At 38.4% G+C, this 22889-nt stretch overlaps 1 protein-coding gene and 1 pseudogene across 1 annotated transcript; both read left to right on the top strand.

Moving 5' to 3' along the window:
* The first annotated feature begins 4223 nt into the window (after nucleotides 1–4223).
* Nucleotides 4224–11284, top strand: LOC137291296 (uncharacterized). Its single transcript, XM_067822598.1, has 4 exons — nucleotides 4224–4559; nucleotides 5258–5339; nucleotides 9575–9802; nucleotides 11034–11284. The coding sequence occupies exons 1-4, from the start codon at nucleotides 4224–4226 to the stop codon at nucleotides 11282–11284; spliced, it is 897 nt and encodes a 298-aa protein (XP_067678699.1).
* Nucleotides 11285–15448: 4164 nt separating this feature from the next.
* LOC137291295 (uncharacterized) lies at nucleotides 15449–22506 on the top strand (annotated as a pseudogene).
* Nucleotides 22507–22889: the final 383 nt, after the last annotated feature.

The following is a 22889-nucleotide window of genomic DNA, read 5'->3' as shown; positions in this document are numbered from 1 at the left end:
TCTTCACATCATGTTGTTGCACTTTTAAATGTAGTTTACAATGACAGTTCTATGGGATGGATGAACTATATGATGGATAAATTCTGAAGTATTTATCAGATTTGCTTTGAATTACAGAATACGCAAATATTCCGGAGGGATGAAGATATCAAAGAAAACAACAACAAAAAGAGGATTTCTAAAAGCGGATGTGCTGCTCTGTTTCAGCAGTGTTGAACTGTCTTTGTCGTCACAATTCCATATATTTTCTTTCAGCGCTATTGTTATTTTTGGCTGAATATGCGAACCCTTGCCATGATTGTAATGCAGACCTCTAGTTGTATACTTGCTTAAAGTATGTACGCTCCCTGTAGCAAGAGAATGTCAAACTAACGTCTGCACTCACTCGAAACGAAGCAGTCGTTTGAATTGTCCAACGTTTGCGTCAAGGGTTGGTCAACAATGTTCCCTTAAAAAGGCAACACAACCAGAGGCATATCAAACAATATTAAACTATCATTTCCATTCACTCTTTCAACTATTCTCAGAGACAAACGTTTTCTTGTGACATGATTACTTTTAAAAATATTGTGAGTTGGGTTTTTGAAGGGTTGTTTTTGTATTTGAAACAGATAAAAATGCAATAGTGTGCCTTTAGAAGTTTCGAAGTCAAACAAGACCTCGTTTGATAATGCTGCCATGCCCGTTGGAAAATAATTGATGGATATCTACTGGTTAGCTTGTCACTGTAATACGTAGAAGCGAAATCAGCTTCAGCCGTGAACCATGCTTGGTTTTTTGTCACAGAAACTAAGGTGCCTTCTAGTTTCTTTTTTCGACCACTTTCGTACATGACACATGGCAAGCGGGTTATGTAGGTCCACGTAAGTAGTTGAAACACTTCAGACATAGTTCTTGATGTTCATGTTGGACTGTTGATCATATCTCATTTATTACTACTTGAGTTACTGCTACTATTTCGTGATAGACCGATGAGGACTATGACGAATTGGCCATACATGTTGTCCTCATGAATATATGCTGAGAGTACCCTCTATTTTGTATTCCGTGTTACCACAGTTATCACAGACTAGCATTTCCTGCTTGACTGCGTTTCTTTTAAATCAACTGATATCAATATGTCAAATCATCATTTATAAAGGATCTCACTTGTGATTTTAGTTCTCATTTAGAAAGAAATATGGAGCGATTGCAAAAACCTAAATAGACATAAATATTGTAAATGGTACGAGAAAATGTTAATTTGGAAGAATGACTGCATACCAACATACCTTGTTGATGGAAGTGGGTAAAAATATACTGAAATAGAACGTTTAACTTGGTGATAAATGATGAAAAGAAATTGTTCCCACTGACATTGGAACTGTCAATCAAGATCGTAACAAATGGACATGAAATTCATAGATTTAATAAGACGTTGACGGGGTCACCACCATTGTTCACGTGCTGAATGGAACAATCAGCATGACGTTCTCCATGTTGACACCTCATCCTTCATCTTCATGTCTGCGGTGAAACACCCCCACCTCTAAGGATCCAGTGGCGAAATATACGGTACACGCTGTCACTGGTAGGAAGCTTGGTTACTGTCAGAGTGGAGTCTTTGTGGCTTTTGCAACAGGAACGTTATGATATGTCGGAGTCTTTGTGATTTTAGTATCAGCAAGAGAATGGTAAGAATTGGCCTGTATACCTTGAAAGTCAATATCACAAGAGCGTTGAATTAACATTTTCTAACGTTAGGTCCAGATCAAATTCACTGCCCAGATTGGACGAATCATACCCCGTCAGCAATAGTTTGTTATTGGGAAGCATCTGTGACAATGAATAAATATAATTTTCCGTTACATCAATTTCGTAAAAACAACGTTTTTGTGAAATTTGACGAATTCATGGAAATTGATACTTGCGGTTCTTTTAGCAGATAAAATGGCATATGTTTTATGATGAAAGAGAATAAACCTTGGTTGGTACGTTCGATCACTTGTCCAGCCAGTTTGAAGTAGGTGCTGTGATGGCGTGACGATTTTCCATATGTCTCAGTAGCTGATGAACGAGACATTTTATAAAGTCATACATTAAATGCAGTTTACACGGTTGCACGATCAGCCAATGTGTCATGGAACAGTCACGATTTGGTAAAAGAGTGATTTTTGTAACAAAGGATGGATCACGTGATCACACAGGATTGCACGTGTGCCACGGTGTGCATCATGATTATCTTTCGTAGTCAGATTACTTTCTGTCTTTTGAGTTCAGAATTCGTCATGCATATCCCATGATCAATGGTAACACAATGATGCGTTTGTAATGGATTTCAGTAATATTGTCCTCCAGATGAGGTGAGAAAATGTTTGATATGAACTGTAAAATTTGAAGATTAAATTGTTTTCGATGTTTTAGATATGTAAACCACACTTTCAGCCTTTTGCATGAACACAAACGTTGGTAAAAACATATCATGACATTGTTTTTGACTCGAACTCCACTATTTTAGCCCCTAATGCTTTGTTGATGTCTTTTTTGCTATTTATCCATTACCCACAATAATGTCTTGCAAAGGCGGAAGATGCAAATTTATGGAACACAATTACTTTCTTCCAACTACACACAAGTACTCTGTCTCTTCCTCTCTCTCTCACTCATCTATTCTCTTTGCTCTATAATATCGATGGCAAGCATGTGAAACCACTGAACCAATTGCATTAATGAAGATACACTGTTTCAAGGTGGGCAGTAGAGAATTCTATGAGTGTAGGTATTTTCTTAAGGATTTTCTTTGGATTCTACCAGCGTTCTTCGATCATTGTAATGTGTCATGTCGATTTATGGATTCTTCCGCTTTTTTGCCGTTTATTGGTGTGATGGTATCCGAATTAACATATATTACCGCAAATCGATTTAAGCACTTAAGGCAATGCTATGTCATGTATCGATGACTGTAGAGTCTACTTCTGGCAACTCATTCCAGTTTTGTGGACGTGAGAGCACGTTCACATTATAATGATAATAAGTGTGTAAATGTACGAGTAGAAACTATTCTATCCCCATTATATTGGCTTCAGCATTGTTCCAGCGCTTAACTCGAAAGTGTTTGTGCTGAGCAATGGTTTAGAAACATACTGTAGACATTATTGACAGCTGCAGTGATGGCCAACGTGTCCAACCACTACAAGGGGCCATGCTTCAGTGTTCAGTCTCCGTCATTGCACAGGCAGTAACTGATAAAAGAGGCCTATAGTTATGAAGCCCATTTACGGTGCCCCCATTGCTCACAGCGACCTAAAACCATAATCGCAAATTCATATCCGCAGTATATACTGGTCGATTCGTATCAAACTGTTCCATTTAATGAAATAGTATTCCGTCAGGTACACAGCAGTTACTACACGAGTGTCTGACAGATCCCATTTATCTCTCAAGGAGTTGTTTAAAAGCGATAATTTCGAAATGAGTGAAATGGCATCCGACAGACACGAGTTCGGTTATGTTTCTCAAACACCATAACAATGCATCACTTACGATGGGAAAGATTGCAATTTCATATTTTCTCATTGTAATGACATAAAAATACAAAACACGAGTCCTTTCGGCTGCCTAGTCACTATTCATCCCAAAGTTGACTCTCCACAAAAACGGTTCTGCCACGTGTCGACTAATGACGAATACTACACGTGATTAAAGAAAATTTTATTAAACGTTTCAACGCGACGATGTTGTAACAGACACAGGTGATATTTCTTCTTCTTAATCAGAGCATTCTTGTTATATCTGAGCGCAGGGATATTGCTGATGTTACAGTGTTCCGAGGATAAGTTTAAGAAAGTTAGCTGCCACTATCTGATCACGGAATAGGAAATCGATTTCATACACCAGTATTCTCCCATGGGTTTCTCACCCACGGGTATTTAAGAAGAGATACAAGTGGAACGTCAGTCATACGGATTGAAACACTGCATTACCCTTAACGATTGGATAATACTGAAATACAGTTCATCCTGGACAAACAAGATGCAAGTGACTAACCAAAACCAGTGGTAGAGGGAAAGAGATCTGACAGGCACCTTGTCGTGAATGCCCTTCTTAGTGCTTAGGACCACTCAGCATATCAGTCAATGTGATCAATTATTTGTTGTTCTGCTACATCAAGACTGGCAGACAGATTGGCCAGCAAGTGGTATGCAGACATTGTCATTAACGACAACTGGTCCCTTTGTGAAAACATGATGGACTTAACATGTCAGCGGTCGCGATTTTTGTTCGTGGGAATCATATACATATGCTTTCATATACTCCTGAGTTTGGTGCAGTTAACAAACGCATGTATGCCTGATCTTCATTATGGAAAACACCTCGCTGGATCAACCTTTAAGATCATTGAGAAATCCTCTCTGTTCTCCTGTGCGGCTGAGTGTGTTTCCTATGGAATATGCAAATCATTCAATTTGCAGTTAGACTTGAGAGTGTGTCATTTGAATGGTTTAGATAACGTTCAATATTTGGAAGGAGGAGGGAACGATCTGGATTTCATTTACAGTTCAATTAATAGTTGGAACAAGGTACTGTTACGGTTAAAATACTTTTGCTTCATTACATTATTCACATATAAGCTGAAATGTTAAATGGTGTATAGTAACGAGGTATAAATGCCGAGTTGTCGGCGTTTGCCTTATCATGTTTTGTCTTTAAATACTGTGAATATATTGTTGCATATCTATTCGGGTCCACATACAAAAGCTGCCATTTTGATCAGTATTAAATAATTCATTACACAGACCATTGCACATTGATCTGAATGATTTTTCATTAAATTCAGGGTGGGACAACTTAGGACTGGCCAGCGAGTCCTAGCTTGACACACAGAAGGGAGCAAACTGCAAAGGCATATATTATGACACATTTGTTTTGCCGCAGAAATATATTTTGTTCTGTGTCAACAGATGTTTATCCTGATTCGATTATTGTAAGAATGTTTGCAAAATGGGTTCATTGTGGTTTCAAGGGTAACCATCTGGCATATACAATTCAGTGTTACGTTATAGAATTCGAGTGACTATAGGAGGAATAGAGATACATTAACCATACCAAGGTGACAACGAGACTCATGTCAGACATGACTGAATCTTCGCCTAATGAGGCTCATGCATATTAATATCACTGATAGAGCTAATGTTTCACTCCAAAATAGAACAATTCAAAACTTCATGTTAATATTTTGACAGCTTTATTATATTTTTTATTTTGCGAAAAGTCACAGGCAACACTTGGTCCTTGTCACGGGAACCCATGCAGCTATACACAGAGATGCAATATGAAGAGAAATGGCATCGTACACTGTGGTACGTACCGTATAATAATGACGGATTGCCTTTGAATGTATTGACATGAGAGAGTGAGTTAAAATTTGACGTCACATGTTTTCCAAGTTGAAACATATACACAAATCTATAACCACACACAGTTACACCTAAAAACAAGTTTTAGTGTGAACTATTTCAACGTCAGTCACAATATCTCTATTTACAATTTACAACACGGGCTGTAAACAATTTCATTTTTTTTTATAGACATCACAGTATATATGTAATGACGTCCTGAAATCTAATGTATCCCAGTGAATGAACATCTGGATGTGTCTGCGAAAGGAAAGTATTTAAAATATCAAATTTTAAGAAGTTCAAAATTCGGACAAAGAAAAACGATACTTTACAAGAACACAACTTCATAGATAAACAATGTTAATCCGTGGATGCCGAGTTTGTTTTTTTCTTAAGGTATGAAAAGTGAACGTTATGCGAGAACGTCCTGAATATGACAGAAATGTAGAATATTTAATTTCTTATAATTTTGGTATACATATAAGTGCTACTACCTCGGCGTTTTGAGGAACAGGCACTACTAAACGTTGTTCCAAATTGTGCTATGCGATAAAATAAGTCAATTTCACAGTATTTTACCATGCACTGATGCAATAACACTGTGCTCCGATTTTTGCTAATTTGACATCTTTATGGTAAGTGTGAGCGAAGAAAGTACAGCCTAATATCTGAGCGACATAGGTTCGACAGTGATTCGTTAACCGGTTTCACTAAAAAAGAACAAGTGACATAGAGGAACTCGAGACCGTTTGTATGGTACTTCAGTGACGTATAGCAGAAAGCATTCTGTTTCCCAGAGCATGTGATATTCATAAGTTTCCTTATTCACGGAAAATGCCATCTCATCCTTAAATGTGAAAGGAACACGTCAACGACAGCCTTCCCAGACGTTTCTGAGAATTATTCAGTGACACGTTTGTTTAATTTATGGGAAACACTCATCTAATACAGCTTTCTAGTCATTAATGACCCTCAACCTTAGCTAAGTAGTAAAAAAAGAATACCTACACAAGTACTTATTGAAATCAAAAGGGTAAAGATATAAATCAGTGTTCATATTTCAATGGTGTCTTTACTAGAATATGGAAGGAAACCAGCTCAAATGTTCAAACATCAATATACATCTCCAATATCTTATGAATGTCATTGTTTACATTTTGCCTTCATTGTTAAAACCATTTCAGGAGTATATTTGATTTATGGCATTAACTAAGGTAATTTCAAGACAAAAATGAATTATGAGCAACTAGATAGAAACATACGTTTTTCACACAAGAACATGTTAAGCAAGCAGCACGAGCACTTTATATGATAACGAAAACACTACTTGCTGTTACAGATACTTTGCATGCTAAATCCCGAATATTAAAATAGTTATTGTAGCATGTACTCTGATTAAAATAAAAACAAAACTGAAACTGAAAATTGGTAACGATCTACATGCAGTCTGAGATTAAAAGACAAAAACGTGAATATGAACAATACCACAACTGCGAAATTATCTGATTGCCACACAGTTCACATATGATGAATGTTGTGATTGTACGCTCTGCAAATAGCGACAGCAGTAGCCCCCCTTCTCAGTCTGCTTATACTGGCAGTATCATTCATATTACAGTGTTTACTTCAGATTTTGAACAGAGGATATTTGATCCAATTTGGCGTCCGAAATAACACAATGATTTCGATGGGGTCATCTCGGGACTACTTGCGGACCATGGTGGCAGTGTTCGACATACCTGCCAGCTAGCAAAATGCAAATTGACCTTTGCGCGGGCCTGTCAAAAGTTACTGAAGCTGGCCCGCATGGCAAGTGACAATGTAGGAGCCGTTTATGTTTACTGATTCCTTCTGATTTGCTAATTTGAACGACATCGTCCTCAAAAACATAAACAAATAGACTAAATAAATATTTAAATATCATTAACATCAATGGTCAGTTCTGAAATTCAAGAGTATGAACCGTGTGATTCACCATTGGTTGAAAGCATCACAGAGACGGTTAAGGAGGGTTCTCCAGCCCCACAAATCTGATGATGTCAGAGATGATGAGCCGACAGATACATCTATATGAGGCAGAGGATGGGAAGGCCCAAACAGCTGTGACAGCTGCTATGATAGTGATGACAGCATCACAGATGCAGACAATAATTATGTGGAATAATCTTCCAGTGATGATGACTGAAGTCCTTAAAATACTTTAATAAGAAGATAATTGTGCCTCGGAACGCGTTTTGCTGGGGTACTAAAATGGATTCCATCTGTGCATGTTTGTCTTTTCCGCAGTATATGTTTAAAACCGTTCAATTTTTCTTCACCAAATATGGCACATAGATAGGTCTGGTGGTGTAATGGTGCTTTTGGGTAGTTTTGGAATTCTGAATTAGATACTTTGGGCGTTTTCATGGCAAAAGTTTGACTTTGACGCAAATTGGTGGTAGTGTTCTAGTCTGCAACCATGTAAACCATTCACCGTTTCTTCACCATACTCTGTACACACGCATATCTAGCGGTGAACTGGTACCTTTTGCAAATTTTAGAATTCGGATGAAAATATATTTTCGATTCCATGGTTTGGCTTCAGCTGAATTTGGTGGTAGTGTTCCTTTCTGGAGCAGAACTTAAAAACCATTTAGTGCTCAAATACTCTCCTTCCACTTTGCCATACACACGCCAAAATATTTGACATAAACAGAACTTATGGACATATTCATGAAGAGTATTTTGCTTTTGTGGTGTGTATTGATGCCTTTCTCTTCTTGTTTGAAAATGTATGGGTATTCTTGAGTCTGTCCCATCAATGTCAGAGGGTCAGTGTTTTGTCTTCGACTATTGTCTGAAACAATTGACTTGTGTTTTTTATTATCATAAATCGGTCGGACCATTAACATATCTGAGGAGTCAGTCACAGTTTTACAGTTTGAATCTATTTCTATCACTGCATGGGCTGTTCTGCCATTGGGCAGTGATAGTGCGATAACAGTGAGATCTACATAAACATAGGACGACTGGTTATTGAACTGTGGCATGACGGTGTCATTTAGTACTTCCTGTTGAAAACGTTGATCAATGTTAGTATCATGCGATCCAATGTAAAGTCCTTCTAACCCCACACCATCACTGAGCTACCACCACAGGGTTCAGCCGCTTGGATCATCCCCTTCTGAAATGCCTGGTTACGTGAAAACGGCTGTCGGTAACCCGAAGAAACAGAGACTTTCATCAGACCAGGCATCCCCGTGCAGTGACCTCGAGTTAAGGTTTTCTAGAAGCCTGCTCCACTCCAGACGTTCTATTCTCAGACCAAAAACTCGAAGATTGTCCCTGATGATACAGGTTGGGAATTCCACTCTTTATCGCGGGAATGGGTCATAGGGTTGCCTGACGAATTAGGACACGACCGTCACTGTCACTGGTCAAGCTTCGTCTCAGTCAGCTAACCTTGTGAATATTCAAATTGTCACCGATGTCGCCACAGGATATCCTTGCCTTGTCACACATGCCAATCGCCTGTAGCTTCAATCAATTCAGAGAAATAATATCCACTTACTGTAAATATGCAATTTATAACCGAATGTACTTTGTTGCACTTGAACATGCGAATCACTGCTTTTGAAATAGTGTGTGAAGCACGTGCTTTACATATGCAAGAGAACAGATGTGTTTATGCAAGCTTTTAGATCAAAGCATGAATCATACTTATTTCGAATGAGATAAGACTGATGTGATATTTTTGGATGCACTTACTTTACGGTTAGCATACAAATGGAAAAAGGTTTCTGAAAGCGTCATGTCATGTCTAATCAAACTACGTGTATATCTATACTCATACATAGCACGTCGTCAATGCTAGAGAATAATCAGCCTCAGTTATCTTCCGAACAGGTGAAGTTGGTACGAAACTAAATGTAAAGGCGATGGGAAAATAAATGAATTGGTCACCAGTAATCAGTGATGATGAAACGAGGTGTTCGCGACAAAGGGAACAGTTTCTGTCCTACCAGTGGCACGTCCACACACAGAACAAGAACAAGTACAAGACGTTTATTTGGTATCAAAATATCGCACGCCCAATAGTACAATACTCAAGATAACGCTTCTCCACAAAGACAAATCCGGCATGTATTTTGATTGAAGAATGCATGTCTCAATTTCCAGTAAAAACATTGTCCATACCTGAAATTTATTGATTTCAGCTGAATTTCTCCCTAATATTGCCATGAGTAAGCCAACGAAAGCAAGTTCTATTGCATTCTTGAAGAAGTCGCCAGGTGTTGCAGTGGACGGGGATATGTCAGCAAATTGGTCTTCTAAATCCTGTTTTCATGTCGACTTCAATGATTTCACTCCATGGTGGCAGGTGGACCTGCTGGACACATATGTCATCGTAGAAGTTCGCGTCACGAGCAGACAAGACTGTTGTAGTGAGCATTTCCTTCTCATTGTACTCTAGATTACACTTCAGGTATATCTTAACATTGATGATACTTCTAATTTTCTTCTGTCTTGTTCAATGAGACCGTTACATCCACTTACATCTTTATTGTTGAATACCTGTGAAGATCCGGGATAGAATATTGGCCTTCAATAACCAAAGTAACTTCAGTGCTTGTCATAAATAACAATTAACTGGATCGGGTGGGCAGGCTGGCTAATTTGGTTGTAACATGTCATCGGTTACCTATTGCACAGATCGATGGTCATACTATTGATCACTGGACTGTCTGTCATAACAGGCGACTCACGGGAATCGGGGGATCAGGCTCGAAGACGTGCTTGATATCGTATCCTACCTGCAAAGAAGCGATGCTCCTGATTGCAGTCACTGAATTGGCTTGCCAGACTCGATTATTTTCAGACTGCTGCCATATACTGTACCTGAAATATTGCAGAGTGCAGCATGAAACAACAATCACTCTTAATTCTTGTTATTCAAAATATTACAACGCCGTTTACTCAATACTATTCCACGACTTCGTTCTGCATTCAGTGTTATTATAAATGTACTATTATTGGTAATCTGAGTATATATGATCTTTATATGCTAGAATGCAAAAAATTGCTAATAGCTGATAGGATGGTGTAAATCCAGCTGGGGTCCATGCAGACAGCAAATGTACCCACGGCCCGTGGCATGGTAATCTGCCTTCAGTTGTTGGCAACCTGTAATCTGTTTTTGTGTTGTACTGTCATTTATACTGAAACTGTTTTAGATTTAGCTTTTACTAGTTTTGAATTCGTCTCTCTGGTACGCTAGTTATTCTACTGTCCTACCTTCGTAGACGTTTTTTCTTGTTTTGCCTTTTTGTTTTTCTTTTGTTTTGATTTAATATATTTCACCATTAATTACTATTTTTTACCAATTGTCCTCGTCACAACATGGCTAAAATATTGCCGATGTGACGGTACATTTTAATTCACTCACTCTGAAGGTCTTGTTTGATCTTCTAACTTGACTATCTATGACGATTTCACTTTTTACTGTTACTAAATACATCATTTATAATATTCATTGTCAGCAGAATAAACAGTTATAAACACTCTCTGATACAGATATTACATTTGACCTGGTCTGTAAATAGTACTGTTAGCACAAACATTTGTAATCACCTTTCGGTTACAGTGCATACATATGCTATCATACTGGTGTTTCAGCTGAGCGTCTTCACGACTTTGCTCTGGACGTGTACCAAGACAACCCTGTGTATAACCTCAGTGCCATTTCCCAGTTGTGTTACATGTACAACGGTGCCGTCACACAGCCTGGCCAAACTGTTGTTATGCAGTGCAAGTCCTTTGTAGCAGGCCGCTATCTAAGAATTCGTGGAACGAAAACCAAAAGCAACAGAGATGTTCTGCAGTTTTGTGAGGTCCAGGTCTTTGGCTACAAGGTGATAAACTGGTAAGTCTTCATGCAGACACGATATAAGCGTGATGATTGTTTGACCGAAAAGTAGCACTACATTCTTCACATCTTGTTGTTTCACTTTTAACTGTATTTTACAATGACAATCATATGGGATGGATGATCTATATGATGGATAAATCCTGAAGTATTTATCAGATTTTTTTTTAATTACAGAATACGCAAATATTCCGGAGGGATGAAGATATGAAACAAAACAACAACAAAAAGAGGATTTCTAAAAGCGGATGTACTGCTCTGTTTCAGCAGTGTTGAACTGTCTTTGTCATCACAAATCCATATATTTTCTTTCAGCGCTATTGTTATTTTTGGCTGAATATGCGAACCATTGCCATGATTGTAATGCAGACCTCTAGTCGTATGCGTGCTTAAAGTATGTACGCCCGCTGTTGCAAGAGAATAATATCAAACTAACGCTTGCACTCACTCGAAACGAAGCAGTCGTTTGAATTGTCCAACGTTTGCATCAAGGTTTGGTCAACAATGTTCCCTTTAAAAGGCAACACAACCAGAGGCATATCAAACAATATTAAACTATCATTTCCATTCACTCTTTCAACTATTCTCAGAGACAAACGTTTTCTTGTGACATGATTATTTTATAAAATATCATGAGTTGGGTTTTGAAGGGTTGTTTTTGTATTTGAAACACTTAAAAATGCAATAGTGTGCCTTTAGAAGTTTCGAAGTCAAACAATACCTCGTTTGATAATGCTGCCATGCCCGTTGGAAAATAATTGATGGATATCTACTGGTTAGCTTGTCACTGTAATACGTAGAAGCGAAATCAGCTTCAGCCGTGATTCATGCTTGGTTTTTTGTCACAGAAACTAAGGTGCCTTCTTGTTTCTTTTTTCGACCACTTTCGTACATGCCACATGGCAAGCGGGTTATGTAGGTCCACGTAAGTAGTTGAAACACTTCAGACATAGTTCTTGATGTTCATGTTGGACCGTTGATCATATCTCATTTATTACTACTTGAGTTACTGCTACTATTTCGTGATAGACCGATGAGGACTATGACGAATTGGCCATACATGTTGTCCTCATGAATATATGCTGAGAGTACCCTCTATTTTGTATTCCGTGTTACCACAGTTATCACAGACTAGCATTTCCTTCTTGACTGCGTTTCTTTTAAATCAACTGATATCAATATGTCAAATCATCATTTATAAAGGATCTCACTTGTGATTTTAGTTCTCATTTAGAAAGAAATATGGAGCGATTGCAAAAACCTAAATAGACATAAATGTTGTAAATGGTACGAGAAAATGTTAATTTGGAAGAATGACTGCATACCAACATACCTTGTTGATGGAAGTGGGTAAAAATATACTGAAATAGAACGTTTAACTTGGTGATAAATGATGAAAAGAAATTGCCCCCACTGATACTGGAACTGTCAATCAAGATCGTAACAAATGGACATGAAGTTCATAGATTTAATAAGACGTTGACGGGGTCACCACCATTGTTCACGTGCTGAATGGAACAATCAGCATGACGTTCTCTATGTCGACACCTCATCCTTCGTCTTCATGTCTGCGGTAAAACACCCCCACCTCTAAGGCTCCAGTGGCGAAATATACGGTACACGCTGTCACTGGTAGGAAGCTTGGTTACTGTCAGAGTGGAGTCTTTGAGGCTTTTGCAACAGGAACGTTACGATATGTCGGAGTCTTTGTGATTTTAGTATCAGCAAGAGAATGGTAAGAATTGGCCTGTATACCTTGAAAGTCAATATCACAAGAGCATTGAATTAACATTTTCTAACGTTAGGTCCAGATCCCATTCACTGACCAGATTGGACGAATCATACCCCGTCAGCAATAGATTGGGATTGGGAAGCGTATGTCACAATGAATAAATATAATTTTCCGTTACATCAATTTCGTAATAAAAACGTTTTTGTGAAATTTGACGAATCCATGGAAATTGATACTTGCGGTTCTTTTAGCAGATAAAATGGCATATGTTTTATGATAAAAGAGGATAAACCTTCACTGGAACACTTTGTATTATTTTTACATCTTATTATGGGATCAGTTGTCACAATACAACGATTATTTATCTTTATAACTCTGGCATATCCCAAAGTTTCCGTCGCAAAAAACCACAAAGACACCACTCCCACCAAGTTTCCCAACAGTGAAAATGGGGTCTACATGCATGCAGCCCTAGCTGATACAATAAACTTTGTACCGTCTGGGGACGGATAAAACTGGACACTGGATAGAACCTCTTTATTGGGTGAGGACAACGTTACCATCGTAACCGGGGTCGTGACACACGGTTTCCGTTGGTACGTTTGATCACTTGTCCAGCCAGTTTGAAGTAGGTGCTGTGATGGCGTGACGATTTTCCAAATGTTTCAGCTGCTGATGAACGAGACATTTTATAAAGTCATACATTTAATGCAGTTTACGCACAATAATGTCTTGCAAAGGCGGAAGACCAAATTTATGGAACACAATTACTTTCTTCCAACTACACACAAGTACTCTGTCTCTTCCTCTCTCTCTCACTCATCTATTCTCTTTGCTCTATAATATCGATGGCAAGCATGTGAAACCACTGAACCAATTGCATTAATGAAGATACACTGTTTCAAGGTGGGCAGTAGAGAATTCTATGAGTGTAGGTATTTTCTTAAGGATTTTCTTTGGATTCTACCAGCGTTCTTCGATCATTGTAATGTGTCATGTCGATTTATGGATTCTTCCGCTTTTTTGCCGTTTATTGGTGTGATGGTATCCGAATTAACATATATTACCGCAAATCGATTTAAGCACTTAAGGCAATGCTATGTCATGTATCGATGACTGTAGAGTCTACTTCTGGCAACTCATTCCAGTTTTGTGGACGTGAGAGCACGTTCACATTATAATGATAATAAGTGTGTAAATGTACGAGTAGAAACTATTCTATCCCCATTATATTGGCTTCAGCATTGTTCCAGCGCTTAACTCGAAAGTGTTTGTGCTGAGCAATGGTTTAGAAACATACTGTAGACATTATTGACAGCTGCAGTGATGGCCAACGTGTCCAACCACTACAAGGGGCCATGCTTCAGTGTTCAGTCTCCGTCATTGCACAGGCAGTAACTGATAAAAGAGGCCTATAGTTATGAAGCCCATTTACGGTGCCCCATTGCTCACAGCGACCTAAAACCATAATCGCAAATTCATATCCGCAGTATATACTGGTCGATTCGTATCAAACTGAGGTTGTTCCATTTAATGAAATAGTATTCCGTCAGGTACACAGCAGTTACTACACGAGTGTCTGACAGATCCCACTTATCTCTCAAGGAGTTGTTTAAAAGCGATAATTTCGAAATGAGTGAAATGGCATCCGACAGACACGAGTTCGGTTATGTTTCTCAAACACCATAACAATGCATCACTTACGATGGGAAAGATTGAAATTTCATATTTTCTTATTGTAATGACATAAAAATACAAAGCACGACGTTTATTAATGAGTGAGTCCTTTCGGCTGCCTAGTCACTATTCATCCCAAAGTTGACTCTCCACAAAAACGGTTCTGCCACGTGTCGACTAATGACGAATACTACACGTGATTAAAGAAAATTTTATTAAACATTTCAACGCGACGATGTTGTAACAGACACAGGTGATATTTCTTCTTCTTAATCAAAGCATTCTTGTTATCCCTGAGCGCAGGGATATTGCTGATGTTACAGTGTTCCGAGGATAAGTTTAAGAAAGTTAGCTGCCACTATCTGATCACGGAATAGGAAATCGATTTCTTACAGATGTTACACACCAGTATTCTCCCATGGGTTTCTCACCCACGGGTATTTAAGAAGAGATACAAGTGGAACGTCAGTCATACGGATTGAAACACTGCATTACCCTTAACGATTGGATAATACTGAAATACAGTTCATCCTGGACAAACAAGATGCAAGTGACTAACCAAAACCAGTGGTAGAGGGAAAGAGATCTGACAGGCACCTTGTCGTGAATGCCCTTCTTAGTGCTTAGGACCACTCAGCATATCAGTCAATGTGATCAATTATTTGTTGTTCTGCTACATCAAGACTGGCAGACAGATTGGCCAGCAAGTGGTATGCAGACATTGTCATTAACGACAACTGGTCCCTTTGTGAAAACATGATGGACTTAACATGTCAGCGGTCGCGATTTTTGTTCGTGGGAATCATATACATATGCTTTCATATACTCCTGAGTTTGGTGCAGTTAACAAACGCATGTATGCCTGATCTTCATTATGGAAAACACCTCACTGGATCAACCTTTAAGATCATTGAGAAATCCTCTCTGTTCTCCTGTGCGGCTGAGTGTGTTTCCTATGGAATATGCAAATCATTCAATTTGCAGTTAGACTTGAGAGTGTGTCATTTGAATGGTTTAGATAACGTTCAATATTTGGAAGGAGGATGGAACGATCTGGATTTCATTTACAGTTCAATTAATAGTTGGAACAAGGTACTGTTACGGTTAAAATACTTTTGCTTCATTACATTATTCACATATAAGCTGAAATGTTAAATGGTGTATAGTAACGAGGTATATGCCGAGTTGTCGGCGTTTGCCTTATCATGTTTTGTCTTTAAATTCTGTGAATATATTGTTGCATATCTATTCGGGTCCACATACAAAAGCTGCCATTTTGATCAGTATTAAATAATTCATTACACAGACCAGTGCACATTGATCTGAATGATTTTTCATTAAATTTAGGGTGGGACAACTTAGGACTGGCCAGCGAGTCCTAGCTTGACACACAGAAGGGAGCAAACTGCAAAGGCATATATTATGACACATTTGTTTTGCCGCAGAAATGTATTTTGTTCTGTGTCAACAGATGTTTATCCTGATTCGATTATTGTAAGAATGTGTGCAAAATGGGTTCATTGTGGTTTCAAGGGTAACCATCTGGCATATACAATTCAGTGTTACGTTATACAATTCTAGTGACTATAGAAGGAATAGAGATACATTAACCATACCAAGGTGACAACGAGACTCATGTCAGACATGACTGAATCTTCGCCTAATGAGGCTCATGCATATTAATCTCACTGATAGAGCTAATGTTTCACTCCAAAATAGAACAATTCAAAACTTCATGTTAATATTTTGACAGCTTTATTATATTTTTTATTTTGCGAAAAGTCACAGGCAACACTTGGTCCTTGTCACGGGAACCCATGCAGCTATACACAGAGATGCAATATGAAGAGAAATGGCATCGTACACTGTGGTACGTACCGTATAATAATGACGGATTGCCTTTGAATGTATTGACATGAGAGAGTGAGTTAAAATTTGACGTCACATGTTTTCCAAGTTGAAACATATACACAAATCTATAACCACACACAGTTACACCTAAAAACAAGTTTTAGTGTGAACTATTTCAACGTCAGTCACAATATCTCTATTTACAATTTACAACACGGGCTGTAAACAATTTCATTTTTTTTATAGACATCACAGTATATATGTAATGACGTCCTGAAATCTAATGTATCCCAGTGAATGAACATCTGGATGTGTCTGCGAAAGGAAAGTATTTAAAATATCAAATTTTAAGAAGTTCAAAATTCGGACAAAGAAAAACGATACTTTACAAGAACACAACTTCATAGATAAACAATGTTAATCCGTGGATGCCGAGTTTGTTTTTTTCTTAAGGTATGAAAAGTGAACGTTATGCGAGAACGTCCTGAATATGACAGAAATGTAGAATATTTAATTTCTTATAATTTTGGTATACATATAAGTGCTACTACCTCGGCGTTTTGAGGAACAGGCACTACTAAACGTTGTTCCAAATTGTGCTATGCGATAAAATAAGTCAATTTCACAGTATTTTACCATGCACTGATGCAATAACACTGTGCTCCGATTTTTGCTAATTTGACATCTTTATGGTAAGTGTGAGCGAAGAAAGTACAGCCTAATATCTGAGCGACATAGGTTCGACAGTGATTCGTTAACCGGTTTCACTAAAAAAGAACAAGTGACATAGAGGAACTCGAGACCGTTTGTATGGTACTTCAGTGACGTATAGCAGAAAGCATTCTGTTTCCCAGAGCATGTGATATTCATAAGTTTCCTTATTCACGGAAAATGCCATCTCATCCTTAAATGTGAAAGGAACACGTCAACGACAGCCTTCCCAGACGTTTCTGAGAATTATTCAGTGACACGTTTGTTTAATTTATGGGAAACACTCATCTAATACAGCTTTCTAGTCATTAATGACCCTCAACCTTAGCTAAGTAGTAAAAAAAGAATACCTACACAAGTACTTATTGAAATCAAAAGGGTAAAGATATAAATCAGTGTTCATATTTCAATGGTGTCTTTACTAGAATATGGAAGGAAACCAGCTCAAATGTTCAAACATCAATATACATCTCCAATATCTTATGAATGTCATTGTTTACATTTTGCCTTCATTGTTAAAACCATTTCAGGAGTATATTTGATTTATGGCATTAACTAAGGTAATTTCAAGACAAAAATGAATTATGAGCAACTAGATAGAAACATACGTTTTTCACACAAGAACATGTTAAGCAAGCAGCACGAGCACTTTATATGATAACGAAAACACTACTTGCTGTTACAGATACTTTGCATGCTAAATCCCGAATATTAAAATAGTTATTGTAGCATGTACTCTGATTAAAATAAAAACAAAACTGAAACTGAAAATTGGTAACGATCTACATGCAGTCTGAGATTAAAAGACAAAAACGTGAATATGAACAATACCACAACTGCGAAATCATCTGATTGCCACACAGTTCACATATGATGAATGTTGTGATTGTACGCTCTGCAAATAGCGACAGCAGTAGCCCCCCTTCTCAGTCTGCTTATACTGGCAGTATCATTCATATTACAGTGTTTACTTCAGATTTTGAACAGAGGATATTTGATCCAATTTGGCGTCCGAAATAACACAATGATTTCGATGGGGTCATCTCGGGACTACTTGCGGACCATGGTGGCAGTGTTCGACATACCTGCCAGCTAGCAAAATGCAAATTGACCTTTGCGCGGGCCTGTCAAAAGTTACTGAAGCTGGCCCGCATGGCAAGTGACAATGTAGGAGCCGTTTATGTTTACTGATTCCTTCTGATTTGCTAATTTGAACGACATCGTCCTCAAAAACATAAACAAATAGACTAAATAAATATTTAAATATCATTAACATCAATGGTCAGTTCTGAAATTCAAGAGTATGAACCGTGTGATTCACCATTGGTTGAAAGCATCACAGAGACGGTTAAGGAGGGTTCTCCAGCCCCACAAATCTGATGATGTCAGAGATGATGAGCCGACAGATACATCTATATGAGGCAGAGGATGGGAAGGCCCAAACAGCTGTGACAGCTGCTATGATAGTGATGACAGCATCACAGATGCAGACAATAATTATGTGCAATAATCTTCCAGTGATGATGACTGAAGTCCTTAAAATACTTTAATAAGAAGATAATTGTGCCTCGGAACGCGTTTTGCTGGGGTACTAAAATGGATTCCATCTGTGCATGTTTGTCTTTTCCGCAGTATATGTTTAAAACCGTTCAATTTTTCTTCACCAAATATGGCACATAGATAGGTCTGGTGGTGTAATGGTGCTTTTGGGTAGTTTTGGAATTCTGAATTAGATACTTTGGGCGTTTTCATGGCAAAAGTTTGACTTTGACGCAAATTGGTGGTAGTGTTCTAGTCTGCAACCATGTAAACCATTCACCGTTTCTTCACCATACTCTGTACACACGCATATCTAGCGGTGAACTGGTACCTTTTGCAAATTTTAGAATTCGGATGAAGATATATTTTCGATTCCATGGTTTGGCTTCAGCTGAATTTGGTGGTAGTGTTCCTTTCTGGAGCAGAACTTAAAAACCATTTAGTGCTCAAATACTCTCCTTCCACTTTGCCATACACACGCCAAAATATTTGACATAAACAGAACTTATGGACATATTCATGAAGAGTATTTTGCTTTTGTGGTGTGTATTGATGCCTTTCTCTTCTTGTTTGAAAATGTATGGGTATTCTTGAGTCTGTCCCATCAATGTCAGAGGGTCAGTGTTTTGTCTTCGACTATTGTCTGAAACAATTGACTTGTGTTTTTTATTATCATAAATCGGTCGGACCATTAACATATCTGAGGAGTCAGTCACAGTTTTACAGTTTGAATCTATTTCTATCACTGCATGGGCTGTTCTGCCATTGGGCAGTGATAGTGCGATAACAGTGAGATCTACATAAACATAGGACGACTGGTTATTGAACTGTGGCATGACGGTGTCATTTAGTACTTCCTGTTGAAAACGTTGATCAATGTTACTATCATGCGATCCAATGTAAAGTCCTTCTAACCCCACACCATCACTGAGCTACCACCACAGGGTTCAGCCGCTTGGATCATCCCCTTCTGAAATGCCTGGTTACGTGAAAACGGCTGTCGGTAACCCGAAGAAACAGAGACTTTCATCAGACCAGGCATCCCCGTGCAGTGACCTCGAGTTAAGGTTTTCTAGAAGCCTGCTCCACTCCAGACGTTCTATTCTCAGACCAAAAACTCGAAGATTGTCCCTGATGATACAGGTTGGGAATTCCACTCTTTATCGCGGGAATGGGTCATAGGGTTGCCTGACGAATTAGGACACGACCGTCACTGTCACTGGTCAAGCTTCGTCTCAGTCAGCTAACCTTGTGAATATTCAAATTGTCACCGATGTCGCCACAGGATATCCTTGCCTTGTCACACATGCCAATCGCCTGTAGCTTCAATCAATTCAGAGAAATAATATCCACTTACTGTAAATATGCAATTTATAACCGAATGTACTTTGTTGCACTTGAACATGCGAATCACTGCTTTTGAAATAGTGTGTGAAGCACGTGCTTTACATATGCAAGAGAACAGATGTGTTTATGCAAGCTTTTAGATCAAAGCATGAATCATACTTATTTCGAATGAGATAAGACTGATGTGATATTTTTGGATGCACTTACTTTACGGTTAGCATACAAATGGAAAAAGGTTTCTGAAAGCGTCATGTCATGTCTAATCAAACTACGTGTATATCTATACTCATACATAGCACGTCGTCAATGCTAGAGAATAATCAGCCTCAGTTATCTTCCGAACAGGTGAAGTTGGTACGAAACTAAATGTAAAGGCGATGGGAAAATAAATGAATTGGTCACCAGTAATCAGTGATGATGAAACGAGGTGTTCGCGACAAAGGGAACAGTTTCTGTCCTACCAGTGGCACGTCCACACACAGAACAAGAACAAGTACAAGACGTTTATTTGGTATCAAAATATCGCACGCCCAATAGTACAATACTCAAGATAACGCTTCTCCACAAAGACAAATCCGGCATGTATTTTGATTGAAGAATGCATGTCTCAATTTCCAGTAAAAACATTGTCCATACCTGAAATTTATTGATTTCAGCTGAATTTCTCCCTAATATTGCCATGAGTAAGCCAACGAAAGCAAGTTCTATTGCATTCTTGAAGAAGTCGCCAGGTGTTGCAGTGGACGGGGATATGTCAGCAAATTGGTCTTCTAAATCCTGTTTTCATGTCGACTTCAATGATTTCACTCCATGGTGGCAGGTGGACCTGCTGGACACATATGTCATCGTAGAAGTTCGCGTCACGAGCAGACAAGACTGTTGTAGTGAGCATTTCCTTCTCATTGTACTCTAGATTACACTTCAGGTATATCTTAACATTGATGATACTTCTAATTTTCTTCTGTCTTGTTCAATGAGACCGTTACATCCACTTACATCTTTATTGTTGAATACCTGTGAAGATCCGGGATAGAATATTGGCCTTCAATAACCAAAGTAACTTCAGTGCTTGTCATAAATAACAATTAACTGGATCGGGTGGGCAGGCTGGCTAATTTGGTTGTAACATGTCATCGGTTACCTATTGCACAGATCGATGGTCATACTATTGATCACTGGACTGTCTGTCATAACAGGCGACTCACGGGAATCGGGGGATCAGGCTCGAAGACGTGCTTGATATCGTATCCTACCTGCAAAGAAGCGATGCTCCTGATTGCAGTCACTGAATTGGCTTGCCAGACTCGATTATTTTCAGACTGCTGCCATATACTGTACCTGAAATATTGCAGAGTGCAGCATGAAACAACAATCACTCTTAATTCTTGTTATTCAAAATATTACAACGCCGTTTACTCAATACTATTCCACGACTTCGTTCTGCATTCAGTGTTATTATAAATGTACTATTATTGGTAATCTGAGTATATATGATCTTTATATGCTAGAATGCAAAAAATTGCTAATAGCTGAAGGGATGGTGTAAATCCAGCTGGGGTCCATGCAGACAGCAAATGTACCCACGGCCCGTGGCATGGTAATCTGCCTTCAGTTGTTGGCAACCTGTAATCTGTTTTTGTGTTGTACTGTCATTTATACTGAAACTGTTTTAGATTTAGCTTTTACTAGTTTTGAATTCGTCTCTCTGGTACGCTAGTTATTCTACTGTCCTACCTTCGTAGACGTTTTTTCTTGTTTTGCCTTTTTGTTTTTCTTTTGTTTTGATTTAATATATTTCACCATTAATTACTATTTTTTACCAATTGTCCTCGTCACAACATGGCTAAAATATTGCCGATGTGACGGTACATTTTAATTCACTCACTCTGAAGGTCTTGTTTGATCTTCTAACTTGACTATCTATGACGATTTCACTTTTTACTGTTACTAAATACATCATTTATAATATTCATTGTCAGCAGAATAAACAGTTATAAACACTCTCTGATACAGATATTACATTTGACCTGGTCTGTAAATAGTACTGTTAGCACAAACATTTGTAATCACCTTTCGGTTACAGTGCATACATATGCTATCATACTGGTGTTTCAGCGGAGCGTCTTCACGACTTTGCTCTGGACGTGTAAAAAGACAACCCTGTGTATAACCTCAGTGCCATTTCCCAGTTGTGTTACATGTACAACGGTGCCGTCACACAGCCTGGCCAAACTGTTGTTATGCAGCGCAAGTCCTTTGTAGCAGGCCGCTATCTAAGAATTCGTGGAACGAAAACCAAAAGCAACAGAGATGTTCTGCAGTTTTGTGAGGTCCAGGTCTTTGGCTACAAGGTGATAAACTGGTAAGTCTTCATGCAGACACGATATAAGCGTGATGATTGTTTGACCGAAAAGTAGCACTACATTCTTCACATCTTGTTGTTTCACTTTTAACTGTATTTTACAATGACAATCATATGGGATGGATGATCTATATGATGGATAAATCCTGAAGTATTTATCAGATTTTTTTTTAATTACAGAATACGCAAATATTCCGGAGGGATGAAGATATGAAACAAAACAACAACAAAAAGAGGATTTCTAAAAGCGGATGTACTGCTCTGTTTCAGCAGTGTTGAACTGTCTTTGTCATCACAAATCCATATATTTTCTTTCAGCGCTATTGTTATTTTTGGCTGAATATGCGAACCATTGCCATGATTGTAATGCAGACCTCTAGTCGTATG

The sequence above is a fragment of the Haliotis asinina genome, chromosome 7, assembly GCF_037392515.1.
Source record: "Haliotis asinina isolate JCU_RB_2024 chromosome 7, JCU_Hal_asi_v2, whole genome shotgun sequence".
NCBI classification, from domain to species: Eukaryota; Metazoa; Mollusca; class Gastropoda; order Lepetellida; family Haliotidae; genus Haliotis; species Haliotis asinina.
Note: the sequence above shows the minus strand (reverse complement) of the source record. Positions and strands in the feature narration are given on the sequence as shown.